Below are 21185 nucleotides of genomic sequence, written 5' to 3' on the forward strand. Positions count from 1 at the left end.
AATGAGTAGTGTATGTTTGTGAGTATTGTGTGTGTGTGTGTTCTGTTGTTGTTGTGTCTGGCCGCTTGGCTATCCAGAAGCATCAGTCACCTGGACAGATGATTCTGGGTATGCGTCCACACCACGGGAAGGTGGGCCAGTCCCAATGGAGCTCACACTGTCTCAATTCGAAACTCTGACCCACCTGATGTTGGTTGTGTTTTGTATGTTTTTAATGTTATGTTCTGTATGTTTTTAATGTAATGTTTTGTAAATTTTAAAATTTATCAGGCCAAATTCTGATTCCATATTACCACCTACACTCCACCTAAAAAGCACAGTATAGCACAGATGTTTTCACCTCTGAGATACAATGTTTGACAATAAAATGTGCCCGAAATATAACACAACGTACACATTACCTAACCTGTTACCTAAATTAAAAAAAAACTAATAACCGAAAAACCTAAATAAAAAACCTAATCTGATACTTAAATAAAGTAAAATTCTAATTTTATAAAGTACCTGGAATTATTATTGATGCTTCAATTTCTACATTATCTTGCTTCCATGGACCCTTTGCAAATTCCTTATCTTTCAGAGAAATTTCATATGTCTTAACGTGCCTTGCTTGAGTTTCTTGATAAATAAGTGCAATTGTAGGAGTCTGACAGCCATATAAAAACTCTATATCTTGCACCGTAAGTTCTTCTATCCTAATTACAAAATGAATAAAATTATTTTCATAACAAAATCATTCATACTGCACTGCCTGGTAAAAATATTATAATCTCTCCCTGTTACCAATGAATTGTATTCAAGTTGATGAAAGTTTCTGGATCACAATTTGCTTAATGAGGTTTAAATAACGGGATGCGTGAAAAATTTTTATTGTTACATTATGGTTTTTGACTATGTGAAGAGAAACTATCAAAGTTCTTTATATGTCTTCAGATCCAAAATTAATTTATTCAGAAAATGTGAGAGCCTATAAAGTACACAATGTCATTTTTCTGTTAGACCACATTAACAACAAATGCTCCAACAATATTCCTTTCATTTGAAGTTGCATTATAGAAGGTAGAATCAAAAAGTTCCAGGACTGATTGCTTATTTAAACAAATGCAATGTTTAGAGATAATTATACACTAAATTTTTCAAAACAAGACATTTGCTACTTACACATTTTTTCCCACCAATTATATAACAAAGAAGGTTAGTCAATGGTGAGTTATTACGTAGCACAGAGCAAAACAGAAGACAGAATAAATAAATAACAAGTTTAATATTAAATTGTAAAACACATTAAATACATACAGTACAAATAGCTTTTGGTTATTATGGTAACCTTCATCAGTCAAACTGACAGTTTAGGAATGTAAAACATAAGGGCGTGTAGTGCCAGTCATGTATAGTGAACTGCATGATGTAATAGTTAACTGTTTTATCTTGAAACCTGTGGTTGTGACGTAAGTGAACATTGCCAGCATTTGCCACTCATGAGAATGGTTGCTTCAATAATAGGGTGGACACAACATCCACTGCATCTGTTGACTGAAGTATTAGAGCATATTATGTGCAACGACTCCAACCAGGCATGGTGCCGGTAATGGCAGGACCGATCGACAAAAACGATATTGTGGTGTGGGTCGATGTCGTGTCGGGTTGACCAGAAGTGCTCGGCAATGGCCTATTCGTTTTATGTCCGCTAAGTGGATGGCTCTTTCATGTTCTAAAAGATGTTTGTCAAGCCATCTCCCAGTTTCTCTGATATAGCAGCTAGTGCAGTCACGGCAAGTAATGTGGTAGACTAGTTCGCATTGTAGTAAGGTGGGAACTGGTGTTTTCATTCTAGAGATGAGGGATCACAATTTCCTTCCCGGGAGCTGTACACACTTTATCCCATGTGATTTCAGTGACCCTAGAAACCTGCTGTGATAGGTTTGGGTAGTATGGGATAAAGGCGCTTGCGGTGGAGTCATTACCTTGAATGTTCCTGTTGGTCGCTATATGGTCATGTGTCTGCAGGTTACGCGTGTCAAGGGTACTTATCAAGGGTGGGATAGCCACACCTCGCAAGATCTGCCTTGACCTTACCGATCTCAGTGCACCTCTCATCCACAGAACTAGAGTGGGTCCAGGCACGGGTTAACAGTGGGTCCAGGCACGGGTTAACAAGGTCCGTGCAGTGCCAAGAAGATGGCTGCGCACGTGTGCTAACCAATAGTTGGTAAATTGGCCAGCACACATTGGTTTGCGGTAGACAGTTGTCTTCAAACGTGTGCCCTCATGTCGGACAAGGGTGTCTAAGTATAGGGTATTGTCCGACTCTAGTTCAATGGTAAATTTTATGAAAGGTGACAGAGAGTTAAGGTGGTCTAAGAGCCAGTCGCCCGAATCTCTGGGGATAACTACAAACACATCATCCACGTAGCGACACCAAAAGGCAATGGGATCTGGTACATTCGTAATTGCACGACCCTCCAATTCTTCCATCGCTATGTTTGCCGTGACTGAACTAACTGGGAAACCCATGGCTGTGCTGTGCACCTGTTGGTAAATGGAGTCGATTTGACAGGTGTAACCTGCAGACTCATGACCATATAGCAACCAACAGGAACATTCAAGGTAATGACTCCACTGCAAGCGCCTTTATCCCATACTACCCAACCCTATCACAGCGGGTTTCTAGGGTTCTGAAATTCACATGGGATAAAGTGTGTACAGCCCCCAGGCAGTAAATTGTGATCCCTCATCTCTAGAGTGAAAACACCAGTTCCCACCTTACTATAAAGTGGACTATTCTACTGCATTTCTTGAGGTGACTGCACCAGCTGCTACATTGGAGAAACTGGGAGATGGCTCAACAAACGTCTTTCAGAACACAAAAGAGCCATCCACTTAGCGGACATGGAACACTCAGCCATTGCCAAGCACTTCTGGTCAACCCGACATGACACTGACCCACACCGCAATGTTGTGGTTGTCGATCAGTCCCACCATTACTGGTGCCGTGCCTAGTTGGAGTTGTTCCACATCATGTGCTCTAATCCTTCAGTCAACAGAAGCAGTGGATGTCGTGTCCACCCTATTATTGAAGCAACCATTCTCACGAGTGACAAACGTTGGCATACATCACAACCACAGGCTTCAAACAGTTAACTATTACATCATGCAGTTCACTATACATGACTGGCACTACATGCCCCTTTGTCCTATGTTCCTAAACTGTCAGTTTGACTGATGAAGGTTACCATAATAACCAAAAGCTATTTGTACTGTATGTATTTAATATATGTATTTTACAATTTAATATTAAACTTGTCATTTATTTATTCTGTCTTCCGTTTCACTCTGTGCTATGTAATAACTCACCATAATGAATCCAGAGTGCACAGGCCTCTTTAACTATAAGGTTAGTCAAGTCACAAAGGAAGTCAGCAAAAAAAGGTTTTGTTGAAGGATGCAAAGAAAAACAGCAAAGACTTCTTTACTTATGTAAACACTAGAAGGATGGGTATGAATCAAATTGGTCCACTTGATATCGATGGTTTGATTGATGATCCTGCTCAGGTTGCTAACAAACTGAATGAGTACTTTGCATCTGAATTCACACATGATGAATGCTTTAGGGAAGGGAATGACAGAAGTCTATCAAACTCTAAAAGAGAGCTAAATGACTCTGGAATAACTGAGAGAAAAGTGGAAGAGAATTGTTGAACTTAAATATAAGAAAGGCAGCTAGAGTGGATGGGATCTATCCAATTATATTAAGGGAGGCAACAAAGGAAGTAAGCAAACCCTTAGCCATAATTATGAGAGCATCCTTGGATTCGGAGGAGGTCCCCCACACAGACTGGAGATGTGCAAATGCATCCCTAATTCACAAAGGGGAGGATCAAAGGGTGACATGAGTAATTATAGAACTGTCAGTTTAACTTCAGTTCCAAGGAAAATAATGGAGTCACTAGTAAAAGAAGAAATGCAAGATCATCTAGACAAGGTTGCAATTATACTTCAGACACAGCATGGGTTTGTTAACTGCGAAATCTTGTCTTGCAATCAATTTTATCGAATACTATGATGTGGTCACAAATGAACTGGATGCAAAAAATAACTTGGATATCATATATTTGGATTTCAGGAAAGCTTTTGCACATAAAAACTGCTGTACAAATTGGAGCAGTGTGGCATTAAGACCAAATTACTGCTATGATAAGGGGATGGTTGAGTGGGAGAAGACAGAGCGTGGTAATCAATGAACACTGCTCTGTAGACTAATGTTATTAGTGGAGTCCTCTAGGGTTCAGTGTTTTCTGTATTTATCAATGATATTGATGAAGGCATATCAGGCTTGATGTCCAAGTTTGCAGATGATACAAAGGTTGGAAGGGTGGTTAATGACAGGAATGACAGTATTATTCCGATGACAGGAATGACAGTATGATTCCGCAACAGGAACTAGAAAAGTTAGGCAGATGGGCTGAGAAATGGAAGTTGAAGTTTTTCATTGACAAATACAAAGTACTGCATATCGGTAGCAGTAACCCCAAATTAACATACCAACTGTATGGTACTACACTCAGGGGAGTGGAAAATGAAAAAGACCTGGGATGGAGTGTGTGTGTTGGGGGGGGTAATTATGTAGTCGGATATGAAGTTCCTCAAGCAATGCAGACAGTCTACCAAGACAGCTCATGGGGAGTCAATGATATACAGGGATTTTGCTAGCAGGGTTAAGGAGGTGATTATCCTCTTGTATAAGGCAATGGTCAGGACACATTTTGAGTACTGAATACAGGTCTTGGAGGCCTCATTTTAGGAAGGATGTAAAGCTGCTGGAACAAGTACAGACAAAGGCAACAAGATTGGTGAGCTGAACAAAGGGGTCTCTTACCAAGAAAGGCTTCAGTTCTGCAAACTGCAGCATCTAGAGACTAGACACGTGTGAGGTGATCAGATTGAGGTACTTAAGACTTTGACTGGATTGTTGTTAAATTTGTTGGTGCATCAGCAACTTAGGCTATAATGCGCTGATTACTGTCTAATATCTTCTTTGTTTGTCTTTTTTTTTTTTTTTATGTAAACCCAAAAACACGAGAGGTGTTAGAACCTATAGTACTTAGTACTGTGCTTGGGTTGGAGGTTGAGAAGACGAAAGAAGATATTTGTTGACATTGGACTTGAACTTCTGTAGACTGTAATTTTCAGGAAATACGTATGAAGGAAGGTTGTTCCAGAAAATGGCAATTGAATGAATAAACGAGGAAGATGAAAAGTTGGTTCCGTGAGTTTGAAGTTGGACAGTAAATGGATGTTGGCTGGTGGCAGCACATGTTTGGACCGTTTTGAAAGAGAGAGAGAGTAGGAATTATAGAAGCCAATTCAGAAGAACAGTGTCCATGGAAGTATCTGTAGAAGAGGCATGCAGCAGAAACAGTACGTCTATGAGAGAGCGAGTGGAGAGACTCTGTTAGAGATGAATCATTAATTAACCTAACTGCCCTCTTCTGAATGGAATCAAGAAGCCTGAGAGAGGTTTTGGGGGCACCACACCAGATGTGGGAACAATATTCCATAGCAGGGTGGATTTGCGATTTATACAGAGTGAGCAGCTGTTTGGAAGAAAAGTAACGCCAAGAGCGAAAGAGAAAACCAAGTTTTTTAGATGCAGAGGAAGCAATATTTGTAATGTGCTTGTGCCAAGAGAGATTAGAAGTCAGGGTAATCTCCAAAAGAGATATATCTTTCTGCTTAGAAATCGGAGTGTCACCAAAGATAAGCATATGAGCAGAAGAATCCTTATTGCGAGATATAAGACAAGACTGAGTTTTAGAAGGGTTGAAATCAACTAAGTTGTCTTTGCCCCACTGGAGAATTACCTGAAGATCGGCATTTAAGGAATTGGTAGCAGATTTTCGAGAAATTGAAGCTGATTGAGCAGGACAAGGTTTCTCAAAATGGAAAGTGGAATGCAATGTGCTATCATCGTCAAAACCATGGATAGGATTTCCAGTCAATTGCCTTATACAAAGCCATTGCCTTATTCTGGGGAAACAGCAACCCCAGAGCAACGTATCAACTCTGTGGTACTACACTGACAGTGGTACAGAATGAAAGGGACTTGGGGGTGGTTGTGCAGGCAGATATGAAGTTCTCTGAGCAGTGCAGACGGGCTGCAAGAGTAGCTCATGGAGTATTGTCAATGATATACAGGAATTTTTCCAGCAGGGATAAGGAGGTGATTATTCCATTGTATAAGGCGATGGTCAGGCCACACCTAGAGTACTGTATACAGGTCTGGAGGCCTCATTTCAAGAAGGATGTAGAGCTGCTGGAACGAGTACAGAGAAGGGCAACAAGATTAGTGAATGGAACAAAGCGGTGCTCTTACGAAGAAAGGCTTAAGTTTTGCAAATTACAGTGTCTGGAGACTAGGCACCAGCGAGGTGATCTGATAGAGGTGTATAAAGCCTTGAATGGTTTAAGCATGCTCAATGCTGATGGGATTCTTCCTCTAGCTCAGAAAAATCACCTGAGAGGGCATAAATTCAAATTGAGGAAAGACAGATGTAGGATAGACGTGCGGAAATTTGCCTTTAGCCAGTGGGTGGTTGGTTGGTGGAACAGACTTCCATCCCTTGTGGTGGAGGTTGATAGCCTAAATAAGTTTAAGGCTCAGCTGGACAGGTATTTTGAACGAACAGAGGGGTGAAGTGGAAGTGGGTTTTTTTTTTTTTTGGCTGATGCTGCATAAGCTTGCTTTCTTGCATCAAATGCCTCTACTAATGCTAATGCTTATACAAAGGGATAATCACTTCCTTTTCCCTGCTAGCAAAATTCCTGTATATAATTGACAAGATCCCATGATCTGCTCAGAAAACTTCATATCTGACTGCACAATTACCCTCAGGTTTCTTTCATGCTACACTACCCTGAACCACACAGTTGGTACATTTCTCTGGGGTTACTGCTACCCATATGCAGTACTTTGCATTTGTCAACGTTAAACTTCAGTTGCCACTTCTCAGCCTATCTGCCCAACTTTTCTAGATCCTGTTGCAGTAGCAGACTGTCATTAACAACCCTGCCCACCTTTGTGTCATCTGCAAACTTCGACATTAAGCTTGATATATCTTCATCGATATCATTGATAAATATACAAAACAACAATGGGCTCAATATAGAACCCTGGGGCACTCCACTAATAACATTAGTCCACGAAGAGCAGCCATTGATTACCACCCTCTGCTTTCTTCCACTTAACCATCCTTTTATTCATTGTAGCAACTTGCCCTTAATGGCATACTGCTCCAATTTGTACAGTAGTTTTCCATGTGCAACAGTATCAAAAGCTTTCCTGAAATACAAGTATAATGCTTGTGCTGTTTAAATATCCTGCTACTTGATACAGCTTTTTTATGCTTCAACGTTTCAATAGTCTCCAAGGTGGATTTTTCTTTGGTAGAAAGCAAAATTTTATTGATCTTGTTCAAAAACTAACATTCTTAAAAATGATATGAAGTTACTTACCATTAACAATAGATAAAATAAACCTTTGTGTACATGCATTTAAAACGCCAGCTAAAGTAAAAAAAAAATTAACCTAAGGTTAAAAATAAAAATTCTAAGTTACACAATAAATAAGTTTTTCTTTAATTTGATAATCAGCTGCTTTTAACAAATTAAGTCCTGAAACTTTTTGATCCTATCTTGTATTAGTGGGCAAGTAAATGGTCACTGCAAAATAAAAAGTAAGCAGCAGCCATTATCAATCCACTGCAGGATGCAAGCCTCCTCAACAATTCATGTTGAGGGAAATGGACCAATAATCTGCCATGCCGGTGCAGTTTGGGTTGGCAGATCGACCATATTTAGCAGTCAGGGGCTTGAACCCCGGTGTACTCAAAGAGCGTGTGCTACTGCACTCCCACTCCTGAATACTTGGCTACTAAGAATCCACTAATTTGTACACATTAAACAGACATTCTAAAGCAAGTGTCATATAGTACAGCAGGTAAGGGCTACATAACACATTACCTTGCAGTCTTTGGGCTTTTCACTTTGTGGATCTAATCAAAAGCAGTAACACACATACTGGTGCTAACGCTGTAAACACAACTGGAGAAATTAGACACTGAAGATCCAGTGTTTTGGAATAGCTTTAATTCATGGCCACTAGTACAATCCAATGTAATGCACACAGACTTCTTGGAGTGGAGGTCAGACATAAAAGGACAGAGTGCAGTCTTCACTGGTCCAGTCCTGAGATTAAGTAAAAAGAAAGCATTACCAGTGTTCTGGAAACATTCCAATTCCTATGAATTTGAACATTATTTGAACATTTAAGGCAGTGGTGTTCAACCTTTTTTTTAATAACGGCACCCCTAAGTAATTTATTTTATTTTGCGGCACCCCTCCTCAATTTTCTCAAAAAAAAAAAAAAAAAATATATATATATATATATATATATAAAATATTAAAAAATATATATGTTGTATGATATTTATTACAATGTTTGTTTGTTTGTTATTTGGTTTTTAGGAGCATTAGCAACTAAGCCCATATTGCTTCGGGGATATGCAGTGGTCATTCCCTGACCTTTCCGCATCCTCCATATTTGGTGGGCACGGGCTCAAACCCCGGTCTAATCAAGAAGCGTGTACTACGCACTGCTCCTGCCCACCTGGCTACAGAGGCGCCCCATTTATTACAATAATATAATTATAAAAATTACATTTCCTAATACAAATTATATATATACAGTATATAATTTTATTCTTTATATAGAAGTACTAAGTAAACCAATCATAGATCACCACAAAATTAAAAAGATACTATACACCTTTTTATAATGAAATAAACATATAAATTAAAAAATAATAATAAGTTTAAGTAACTTAAACCCAAATTATGTGGCACCCATGGAATGTTGTTGCAGCACCCTAAGGTGTACCCCGGTTGAAAACCACTGATTTAAGGCCTGGCGTATCCGAGTGGCGAGGAGAATGAATGCAGTAGCACACGCTCACTCTTTAAGTGGACCGGGGATCAAACCCATCACTGCTAAATACGATTAACATTTGTATTGACTGATTTATTGTTAACTCCACTGACCTAGTGATCGTGCCAGATAAACAAGAACATTACCTCAACATTCTGCAAGCAATGAAACGTGCATCTGTATGGAAGTTTGTTAGGGGGGTGGGATAAAACTAGGAAATTCTTTTCATTTTGATGAAATTCCAAGTTGAACAATATTCACACACAGCTAATATTCCACTTCAAGATAATACAAAACAAGCAAAATTAGACTTCCAGAAGGCCACATAATTACTAGTACCATTTAAGGTGCTTTAGGTTTCACAGCATTCCATCAGCTGAAGGTACTCTGCTGCTACTTCCATAGGAATGGACAAGCATTATGTTAAACACTTTCCAGGTGTTAAAACCATGAAAAACAAATTCAGACTGTTTTCAAGGTGCATGGTGCATGGTGCTGAGGTAGAGTTTCTAAATCTTATGCATGCAGTGCAAAGCAAAAAAAATATCATCAGAATAAATATATATATACATTTGTTTTCTTCAGTTTTTTGGCTTATTAAGTTTTCTACATTAATAATATGAAATAAATAGCAACCAATCACCTAATATTAAAAGCTTTAAGTTCTCTATTTTCCCTTTCCAAAGGAATAATCTTGAAGAGTCCATCATATAGTCTAAGTCCAATAGCTCGACATTCGGGATCAATTATTCCAATATTACCAGTCTCAGCAGGCCTAGCAATTGGATCCTATAAAAAATATAGCATTTTGTACATACATAGATACTAAGCATGTTAAACAATGGAAATAAATTGTTTCAAATGCATCAACCTACTGAAATCTAATAACATAAATATAAAACTGGTCTTGAAATTTTTTAGTATCCTTGAAAGAAACAATGTGACAACTTAAGTTTACTTATATGATGACTGTAGTTTTTTTTATATATATGGTACAGTCAAAAAAATCCTTGGTCTCACGCATAAACATAACTAATCCTAGACACAGCCCTTTCAAAATACTCTCCTCAAGAAGTGATGCGCTTTTGATGCCACTGGCTCAATTTCTTGTAGCAGTTCTGGAACTGTTCTGACTGTATGGCATTTTTTTAGTTACATCAATAACTTCTTGTTTGCAGTGGAAACAATGGTCTCATAAATGTTTAAGTTTCAGGAAAAGGAGGGAAAAAATTGTGCATGGTAAAAGGTTAGTAAGGGATATATGGAAACACACACAACAGTAATGTGTTTAAAGAGCCCTTTTTCCGTACAAAATGGGCAGTATGCAGGTATGCTGCCATATAACATCTAATCTTTCATTGCATTGCTTACCATTCATATTGATGCTTTTGACAAACTGCCTCTTGTAGCCAGCACAACACATGTATATCTCTCCTCATTCAAAGCAGTATCCTGAGTAATGAATTCATAATATACAATACTACAATGGTTAAAAGAAAAACTTAACATCATTTTCCCTTTCAACCTGTCTTGCTGAAACTGATTGGTGAATAAATTTCCAAGTGGACGACTTTGTTGGTGGATCATACTGAAAACAGCAAGCTCATCCCCAGTAATGATGGACTCCATAAACACTGAAATGTTATTTGATCCTGCTGTGAGACTGCTGCAAATTGTCATCCGCTTGTGCAACTGACCATCAGCCTACATACTGAACAACTCAACATGTTCAAATCATTGCTTAAAAAATTCCACGATCACTTCCATGTGAAATATTTAAAGATTCTGTAAGTTTATCAACAACCATATAATGGTTCTGATATAAAAGTTGTCTGCATTTTTCAATTATTTTGGAAGTATGAGCAAGAAAACAATGAAAGGTTGTTATCTGCTAAACTTTCTTTCCCCTCTTGAAATCCACAATAGTATTAAAGCATGGCAGCACGAGATAAAGAAGCTGCTCTATAAACTTCATGCATTATTTCCAATGTTTGAAGCTGATTTCCTTAACTGACGGCAAAATTTAATACTGCGTAACATTCCAATTTTGATATTTGACTCAGAAATCATGATAAAATAAGTGCACTTCAAAACACAGCAATGACACATGGATTGAATGATTAACAAACTTCAGCATGTAGATGCAGACTGAAACTTGCAATCTGACAACAGCAAATCATATTTACTGAATGCACAGTTGTGTAATGAGTCCAGGAAATTCTTGACTGTGCTACATATACAATACATTAAGAATTTATAAATGAGGATACAGACTCCTCTTTTCACTCTTAATCCAAATCATAAAAGGTATACTTACTGCAACATTGCCGTGGGCCTTAGTAATGATTTCTATATTTTCTCCATCATGGATACATTCAAGAATTGCAGCATTATAACTATAAGTCAGAAAGAACAGAAAATCCTTCTTCTCGCCCTGTAAGATATAATTAATATATCAAGAATTTTTTTATAAAGTCCAAAAGTTATATTAAACTTTTTGATAATTCACAATTCTTACCCTTAAATAACTTGAAGATAAATGCACAAAATGAAATATACAGCAGTATCAAAATTAAAAAATATCAGAGCAGACACCAAACTTTATCCAAAATGCAATTGTGAGTAAAAAATTTCAGACATTCTTTGAGTATGTTTTTATGCATTATCACAAGATATCCATCTGGTGTATAGAATAATGCAATAAAAAAAAAAAAAAAAAAAAAGGCAAATTGCAGCCATTATCAACCAACTGAAGGATGGAAGCCACCTCAACAATCCAAGTTGAGGGAAATGGACCATAATCTGCCACGCTGGTCCAGTGCGGGTTGGCAGATCGACCATATTTAGCAGTGAGGGGCTTGAACCCAGGTCTACTCAAGGAGTGTGTGCTACTGCACTCCTGCTTCTGATCACTCAGCTATAATGCAATAGACAACAGTAAAAAAAATTCTAGATGTTCTGTAACAAAATAGGTTAAAAAATTAACTAAAAAGTTCTTATTTGATATTCAGATATTTTTAAAATGGAAAATTATGACCTAGAACTTTTTGACATACTTTTTACTAGAGGTCAGGTTAATGGTCACTTCTGAATAAAAGGTTCTAAGAACCCACTCATTTGTAAATATGAAATGGACCATTTTAAAGTCAATTTCACATATAACAGCACAATGTAAGTGCTAGATAACACAATTATCTTTCATAAGATTAGTCCTAGGGCCTACACACTGTCCAAATTAGAGTTTGAACAGGCTAAGAGTAGAAAACTTGCTTCTTGCTGTTGTTATTGTTGTTATTTGGTTTTTAGGAGCATTAGCAACTAAGGCCATATTGCTCCGGTGCGGTGGTCATTCCCTGACCTTTCCGCATGCTCCGTATTTGGTGGTGACACTTGCTTCTTGCCCTAATGGTCACCGAGCATTCTGGTCTCTTGCCAAAGCTATTGGCCACAACTTTTGCCCATATCTGCTCCCACCTCTGTCCAAACCAGATGGTTCTGTTGTCACTTCAGCCAAGGATAAAGCTGACCTGCTAGCATCCCATTTTTCTTCCAGCTCATGTATTAATGATCTTGGTAAAACACCTCCCACCATTCCCAACACACACTCCATTCAATGCCTCCTGTGGTCTTCCGTCAAAAGGATATCAGAAGGATTTTGATGAATCTCGATGCTAAGAAAGCTCCAGGTCCTGATGGTATTTCTCCACTTGTTTTCAAAACCTGTGCTCCTGAACTTACTCCTATTCTTTGCCGCCTTTTTTCACTTTCTTATTCTAAAGGTGTTTTTCCTTCGGCTTGGAAATTTGCTCATATCCAGCCAGTTCCTAAAAAGGGTGACAAATCCCTCTCATCCAATTATCGTCCCATTGCAATTACGTTTACTCTTTCTAAAGTAATGGAGAAATCAATTAACCGCCAATTCTTAAACTACCTAGAAACCTTCCGTCTGATCAACGATCACCAGTATGGATTCCGTCAGTGTCGATCCACTGGTGATATTCTGGCTTATATTACCCATTTATGGACTATTTCAATGGAAAGGTTCGGTGAAACACAAGTAGCTGCTCTTGACATCTCAAAGGCTTTTGATCGTGTTTGGCATAAAGGTCTTCTAAACAAGCTTCCATCTTATGGTTTGCCAACTGTTTTTAGTAATTGGTTATCCAGTTTTCTCTCTGATCGCTCACTGAGGGTGATGGTTGATGGCTCTGTCTTCTAACTTCTCCACTAATGCCGGTGTCCCCCAAGGTTCAGTTCTTTCCCCCACTCTTTTCCTCTTGTATATCAATGACCTTCTTCCATTGACTGGAAATCCTATCCATAGTTTTGCTGATGATAGCACATTGCATTCAACTTTCCATTTTGAGAAACCTTGTCCTGCTCAATCAGCTTCAACTTCTCGAAAATCTGCTACCAATTCCATAAATGCCGATCTTCAGGTAATTCTCCAGTGGGGCAAAGACAACTTAGTTGATTTCAACCCTTCTAAAACTCAGTCTTGTCTTATATCTCGCAAAAAGGATTCTTCTGCTCCTATGCTTATCTTTAGTAACACTCCAATTTCTAGGCAAAAGGATATATCTCTTTTGGGGATTACCCTGACTTCTAATCTCTCTTGGCACAAGCACATTACAAATATTGCTTCCTCTGCATCTAAAAAACTTGGTTTTCTCTTTCGCTCTCGGCATTACTTTTCTTCCAAACAGCTGCTCACTCTGTATAAATCGCAAATCCGCCCTGCCATGGAATATTGTTCCCACATCTGGGGTGGTGCCCCCAAAACCTCTCTCAGGCTTCTTGATTCCATTCAGAAGAGGGCAGTTAGGTTAATTAATGATTCATCTCTAACAGAGTCTCTCCACTTGCTGTCTCATAGACGCACTGTTTCTGCTGCATGCCTCTTCTACAGATACTTCCATGGGCACTGTTCTTCTGAATTAGCTTCTATAATTCCTGCTCTCTCTTTCAAAACAGTCCGAACACGTGCCGCCACCAGCCAACATCCATTTACTGTCCAACTTCAAACCCACAGAACCAACTTTTCATCTTCCTCATTTATTCATTCAACTGACGTTTTCTGGAACAACCTTCCTTCATATGTATTTCCTGAAAATTACAATCTACAGAAGTTCAAGTCCAATGTCAACAAATATCTTCTTTCGTCTTCTCAGTCTCCAACCCAAGCACGGTACTAAGTACTATAGGTTATAATACCTCTCGTGTTTGGGGTTCACATAAAAAAAAAAAAACACTGGAGCTATATCACAAGACCACTGGAGAAATGAGACCACAAGACAACGGGTCTCCATACTGGAGATCCCATTATTTTGAGATATCTTTACTCATTTCATGTCCACCAATAAATAGCACACTATTTGGGTAGCACCAAACTCATGTAATTGATAATGGAAATGACCTAGAAGAAAATGAATAGGAAATAATGATTATTCACTATCTGAATGCCTATGGGTTTTTGAAAAATGTTCTGGTAAGTTTTCAAGAAAAATTTGGTGATGAACTCTTTTTCAATTCATTGTTTTACACTCCTTACCATTATTTTAATTTTCTTCCAATCTCTTAAGGTTATATTCTCTCTTCTGTTGAGCCAAAGTTTAAAGTGCTGTACTTTTCGAAACAAACTCAGAAGTATAGTTTCAGATGTCTCATTAGCATCATGACAAGGGCCAAGGTTGGTTGGTTGGTTGAGTTTTATTGGCGCATCAGCAACTTAGGCTATAATGCACCAAAACCTTGTCAAAAAAATTTGTAAAACATTCAGTGACCTAATGAATTAGGTCACTAAGTCAGGGTATAAAAACAAGTATAAACTGTAAAAGACAAAGATCAGTAAACAAGTAACAATAGTAAATCTTAAAATAATAAGATTTTTTTAAATATGAGTAAAAAGGTTTACTGATTTTAGGAAACTAAAAATAGCAGACACATGGTCATTGTCGGATAAAATCTGATTGAGTGTATACGGCTCAGCCAGATGGTTAAAAGCAGTAAAACGAGCATTTCTAAAACTGGTACAGTCACATAAAATATGTTGAACTGATAAAATGGTGTTGCACTGCTCGCACATAGGAGGGTCATCAGCCAGAGTTGTCAAATTTTGCCAGGTGTTCAAAGGCACTCCAGTCAGCTTGATCAAACTTCCACCGTGGTAACCTGACAGGAAGACAAGGCCTCCCAGTAATTAAGGTGGTTATCACAGGGAAGTAATCACTTCCATACAGGTTCCCTTCTACCTCCCAGGTAAGTGACGAGAGAAGAGAAGGCGAGCTGATAGAAAGATCAATGGCAGAAAACGTACGGGTAGGCATGTGGAAAAAGGTGTTTGTTCCCACATTAAGAAGGCAGAGGTCACTGTCAATGAGCATACGCTCTATGACTCGTCCCCTTCTACTAATGTTTGCACTACCCCACAGGGTAGTATGTCCATTAAAGTCCCCAAGAAGTAAGAAAGGGGGAGGCAACTGCATTACGAGATCATCAAGGTCTTTCTGGCAGATGTCAGTACCAGGTGGCAAATATATAGAGCAAACGGTTAGTAAAAACCCCACTGTTATTCGAATTGCTACTGCCTCTATGCTGGTAGTAAGTTGCAGATGCTGAAAAGGGGTATGGTTGCCCACAAGGATTGCGACTCCTCCATGAGCGGGGCCATCCCCAGTTCTATCCTTGCGAATGATAGTAGCGTTGTGCATCCTGGGGTCATCATTTGCCCTTAGGTAAGTCTCCTATATGCAAAAGCAAGATGGTTTGTGCTTTTGCAGGAGTGCCTTGATGTCTTCTGCATTTTTCCGGAATCCACGACAATTCCGTTGTAGGAATTTAGCCATTATTTTGGCTTGATGGGTCCAGGCGGCTTCCGAGGTGCTGAGGGCTTACTTTTATCAGTCTTGGGTTTCTCTTTTTTTGGGGAAGAATGTACGCTGTCCTGTGTCCATTTCTTCGTCCGCAAAGAGTTCCAAGACTGAATCTTCGTGTACCTCCTTCTGCTCGACATCCATGTTTTCTTGGGTACTAGTGGGGACTTCCCCTTTCTTATTCTTTTCTTTCGTAATTACCTTTGTTAGTTGTAGAGCATTAGGAGGTACTGATATAGGAGTGGCAGCTGATTGGTTTTTCTGTGCAGGTTTTTGAGAACTTAAGAGATAACGTGCGATGGGAGTGAAAGACTCCTTTGGAGGAATGGTCATGTCTGTCTGAGTTCCGACGGAACATCTCCTGCTACCTTCTGGGCGTAGGTAGGTCTGTTGATATTCAGGGGTTTCACCGATTTCCTTGCCTCCTGGTGTGATATATTTAGCTCTGCCTTCAGCCGTTGAATTTCTTTTTCTTCTTTCCACCTCTGGCATGCTCGTGAGTAGGCCGGGTGTTCTCCCTCACAGTTAATACAGGTGGGTTTTGCGGCTGAACATGCTGTTGTTTCGTGGTCCTTTGCACCGCATCGAGTGCATGCAAGGACTCCACGGCAGGCCATTTGAGAATGTCCATACTTCTGGCATTTAAAACACCATAAAGGGTTCGGAACGTATGGACGCACTGAATAATTGATGTATCCAGCTTTAATCTCATCAGGAGGTTTAGGAGAGTTAAAAGTCAGGATAACGCTCCTGGTTTTAACAATTTTTCCATCCCTTCGCGCAGTGATTCTCTTGACGGCAATGACTCCCTGTGGTTTTAATTCGGAGCAGATTTCCTCCTCAGTTACATCGAGAAGGTCCCACTCCGAAATGACACCTCTCGATGAATTGAGTGTTCTGTGTGGTGTCACTGTTATGGGTACTCCTCCGATTCATGTTACTCGGAGCAGATGTTCAGATTGCCTGTCATTTTTAGATTCAATTAAAAGGTCTCCAGAACGGAGCCTCTTAACTGATTTGGGTGAATCTACTAACCCATCTAATCCTTTTTGTATATTTTTTAAAAAAGTTCAAATGGTTAGTTTACATTTTAAATCCACTAAAAAATAATCACTTAAAAAATTTGATTGACTTCATTAACATTATCATAATGCCAAGTATGGATGTAGAAAACATGCATGAACATTCTGGTGAGAGAAGTAATAGAGATAGTAAAAACTAAAATTAGAGGGTAGAGGTTAGAATTCCACAAAATGAAATACTCTCTAAGGCAGAGGTTCCCAAACCATGGCATTTAAATTAGATTGTAAAAATTGTTTATATCAGATTACAACAAAATTTATGAAAAACACATTTTGCAGATTATTTTAACATTTGTCGGTTGATTAACAGTGTTGATTCCTCTGTGTCGTCAACTTAGCCTTGTTGGATATTAATTCTGTTATTTCCACTCAAAGGTTTTCTTTGAAACATCGTTAAAATAATCTGTTAATCTTGACCTTGCCATTAACAGCAATAGGCATTAGAGACAATAATTAGGGATTTCCTAATCCCTTGCCAGCCTGCATACCAACCCTGATGTCCAGAGTATGGGAGCAAAGGTAACCCTAGGATTCCACTACACAAGAATCCCAGATCCAGAATAAAACCTGGTACCAGCAGCATGGTCTGATGATTGGTATCGGTAAGATCCTGAACCAGCCTGCACATGAACCCTGATGTCCAGAGTATGGGAGCAAAGGCCATCCCTGGTTTCTACTAAACAAGAACCCTGGATCCAGGATAAAAACATGACACTATCCTACTGGTTAATGGAGTTAATTCTTCTGCTATAAATTAACTGCTGGCAGCCTTTATGCACATAAAGTTTCTGGTAGCATCTCGCAATGATTTGAGAGACTCAAATTTGAGCCTCTCAAATCATTGCCAAAGAAGGAAGGGCCTTTACAGATGGAGAATTTGTAAAATGAATTTGCAGAAGTAGTATGTCCTTAGTAAGTAAAGAATTTTGCATCTGTAAGTTTATCTTCATCAACTGTAACAAGAAGAATTGAAGATTTTGGAGCTGATGTTCAAAATCAACTCGTAGAAAAAGTTTGTGAATTCGCACATTTTTCAACAGCAATTGATGAGAGTGAAGATACAAGCCATACAGTTCAATTACTAATTTACTATCATACGGTTCAATTACTATCTGAGGTGTAAATCAAAATTTTGCGGTAACTGAAGAGCTAGTTGCATTAAAAATGCTTGAAAGATACACGTGTGAAAATATATTTTTGAGTGTGTCAGAAGCAATTGTCGACCTCAAATTGAATTGGGATTTGCTATCGGTGGTTACAATGGATGGCGCTAAAAATATGGTCAGTACTAAAATTGGGTTCATGGATCAGCTTTATAAATATTTTGAGGGTAAAAATATTAAAAAACCAAAGCAATTTCATTGTATAATTCACCAGCAGTCTTTGTACAGAAAATTTTTGGGCGTAGATTTTTGGTTTGTGGAATAGACTCCCATCGCTTGTTGTTGAAGTTGATAGCCTAAACAAATTTAAGGCTCAGCTGGACAGGTATTTCGAACGAACGGAGGGGTGAAATGGGAGTAGTGGTTGTTTTTTTTTTTTTTTTTTTTTTTGGCTGATGCTGAATAAGCTTGCTTTCTTGCATCATATGCCTCTACTAATGCTAATGCTAATGTCAACTGTAATATTAACGGTAAATTTTATTCGCAAGACTGGTCTGAATCATCGGCAATTCAAAAATTTTCTTTAAACTATTGAGGCTGAATACAGTGATTTGTTGTACCACACTGAAGTACAATGGTTGAGTTGCGGTAACATGTTGAAGCAATTTTCTGAACTTAGAATCAAAACAGATCTATTTATGAATGAAAAATTGAAAAATTCCGGAACTGTCAGATTTCAAATGGTTGTGGAACCTTGCCTTTTTAACAGATATATGTGAACACCTGAATTTTCTTAAAATGAAATTACAAGGACAAGAAAAACTTGTCGATGAATTGTATTATAATGTCAAAGTATTTGAAACAAAAATGAGTTATTTAAAAGTCAACTACTTCGGAATAATTTTTCACATTTTCCATGTTGCAATAAACTTCCCAGGGGCTCACATCTGGTGAGTATCGGCTTGGCACACCCAGGATCCTGAGCTGGATATCATCATTCTTCTCTTTCTTGGTGATTCCCTTCTACTTTTTTCTCTCTCTCTCTCTCTCTCTCTCTTTCTCTCTCAGGGTAACTCAAAAATTTTTTTTTGGCTAGTGCAGCATAAGCCTCAGGCTTCCTTGCACCATACGGCTAATAATAATAAAAAAAATTATCTAAAAATATGCCTAGTTGTAATATTTTCATTGAAAATTTTGTCCAAAATGTTAGTTTGTTGCAGGAAAATTTTCTGATTTTAAAAATAATTCAAAGGTGTTTGAACTTTTTCAAAATCCGTTTGACGTACCCATCAACGACGTTGATGAGAATTTACAATTAGAGTTGGCAGATCTTCAATCTAATGATGCAATGAAGACAATATTTAAAAATGAAATTTTAATTAAATTTTATTCAACAATATCTGAGTCAGATTATCCAAAAATTAAAAATTTTGCAAGGAAGTTACATCAATTTTCAGAAGTACATGTATACATGAGCAGACCTTTTCAAAAATGAAATACCATATTTCCCCATGTATAAGACGCACCTTAATTTTGGGGCCCGAAATTTGAAAAAAAGTGTATTACATAAAGTTATTGAACTCAAGTTTTATTCATCATAAAATTCATACAACTCCTCATCACTGTCAAAACTCCCATCCATTAGCTTCTCCTCATCTGTGTCTGATGACGAATCAGTCTTCATATATTGCCTTGTCCTCAGTTCCATCTACGGCATTTGAAATGCCACACTTCTTAAATGACTTGACAACGATCTCAATCTTGATATTATCCCAGGATCTTTTCACCCAGGTACAAAGTACAAACTTCTCCTATAGCTGGTTTCTTCACTCTTCCTGCTGGTGTCAAATTGTCCCCAGAAGACTTCATCCATTGGTTCCATTCGTCTCTCATGGCAGCTTTGAAGGATTTGTTAATGCTGACATCAAGTGGTTGGGGCTGGGATGTCAAGCCTCCAGGTATGACAGCAAGTTTTGTTTTTAACTCTGCAAAAATCTTTGTGTTTTTTGTTATGTGTGCCCTGAACTGATCAAGCACCAATAGGACAGGTTTGAGTAAGAGCCCACCTGGTCTCCTGCTCCAAACTTTCTAAAACCAGATCTTCATCCCATCCTGATCCATCCAACCCTTGTCACGAACGTGGACAATCACTCCCCGAGGAATGTCTTCTTTTGGCATTGTTTTGCGTTTGAAAATCAGCATAGGAGGCAGCTTGGTTCCGTCGGCACAACAAACTAGAACAACTGTATAATGGCTCTTTTCATGTCTACTTGTCTTCACAGTTACAGTTTTCACCCCCTTCTTATCAACAGTTCTGTTACTTGGGACATCAAATTGAAGGGGGACTTCGTCCATATTTGCAATCTGTCCCAACTCAAACTGATGTGTCTTCTGACATTGAATGACAAAACGATGAAATTCAAGGACCTTCTCGTAGCTTTCAGGCATCTTTTGGGCAAGTCTGGTGAGTGCATTCATGCTTAGTCCATTCTGTTTCATGAACCTGAAGCACCAATTGTGTCCTCCTTTGAAATCAGTAACTTCTTTTTCATCAGCAATTCTTCTTGCCTCATGCTGAACCATCTTTGTGGACAACAGGAATTCCAATTGTCCTTTGCTCTTCAATCCATATCTTCAATTCTCTCTCTAAATCAGGCCATTTTGCTGACTTGCCTCTCATGGCCTTCTTCTGCTGTGGTGTTTTCAGTAGGGTTTCTTCTTCCCGTAGCCAGTCTCGGATTGTTTTCTCAGTTGGAGGAGGACCAAACTTACGTTCAGCAGCACGATTTCCATTCACTTTTTCGAACTGGATCACTTTTAACTTGAATTCAGCACTGTACGAAAATCGTTTCTGAGCCATTTCTAGGCAGAACGTGCAAAACGTAACCTAATATACTGGTAACAAGTGCAAAATAATGAGCGCAAAGACAACAAGCATGAAAAAGCGGGAAATGCAAGTAAAAAAATCTACAACAATTGTATAAGACGCACCCAGTTTTTAGACCCCAAATTATTCGAAAAAGGGTGCGTCTTATACATGGGGAAATACGGTATATAAAATCAAAAATACGATCACATCTAACTGACCTGCATCTACATGACTTTTTAAGAACTGGAACTAGCACTTTAACACTAATATTACGAA

General features: G+C 38.6%; 1 protein-coding gene across 1 annotated transcript in view; it reads right to left on the minus strand.

Moving 5' to 3' along the window:
* pic (DNA damage-binding protein pic) overlaps window positions 1-21185 on the minus strand; it is a 172862-nt gene that overhangs the window by 105225 nt on the left and 46452 nt on the right. Inside the window, exons 3-5 of the mRNA XM_090383568.1 lie at window positions 11301-11417; window positions 9627-9772; window positions 505-695 (exon numbers count right to left, since the gene is read on the minus strand). Coding sequence (XP_090239694.1) covers window positions 505-695; window positions 9627-9772; window positions 11301-11417 — 454 coding nt within the window. The remainder of the gene's footprint in view (window positions 1-504; window positions 696-9626; window positions 9773-11300; window positions 11418-21185) is intronic.

The sequence above is a fragment of the Mastigoproctus giganteus genome, chromosome 10 (genome assembly GCF_048544385.1).
Source record: "Mastigoproctus giganteus isolate SK-2022 chromosome 10, ASM4854438v1, whole genome shotgun sequence".
Taxonomy (NCBI): Eukaryota; Metazoa; Arthropoda; class Arachnida; order Uropygi; family Thelyphonidae; genus Mastigoproctus; species Mastigoproctus giganteus.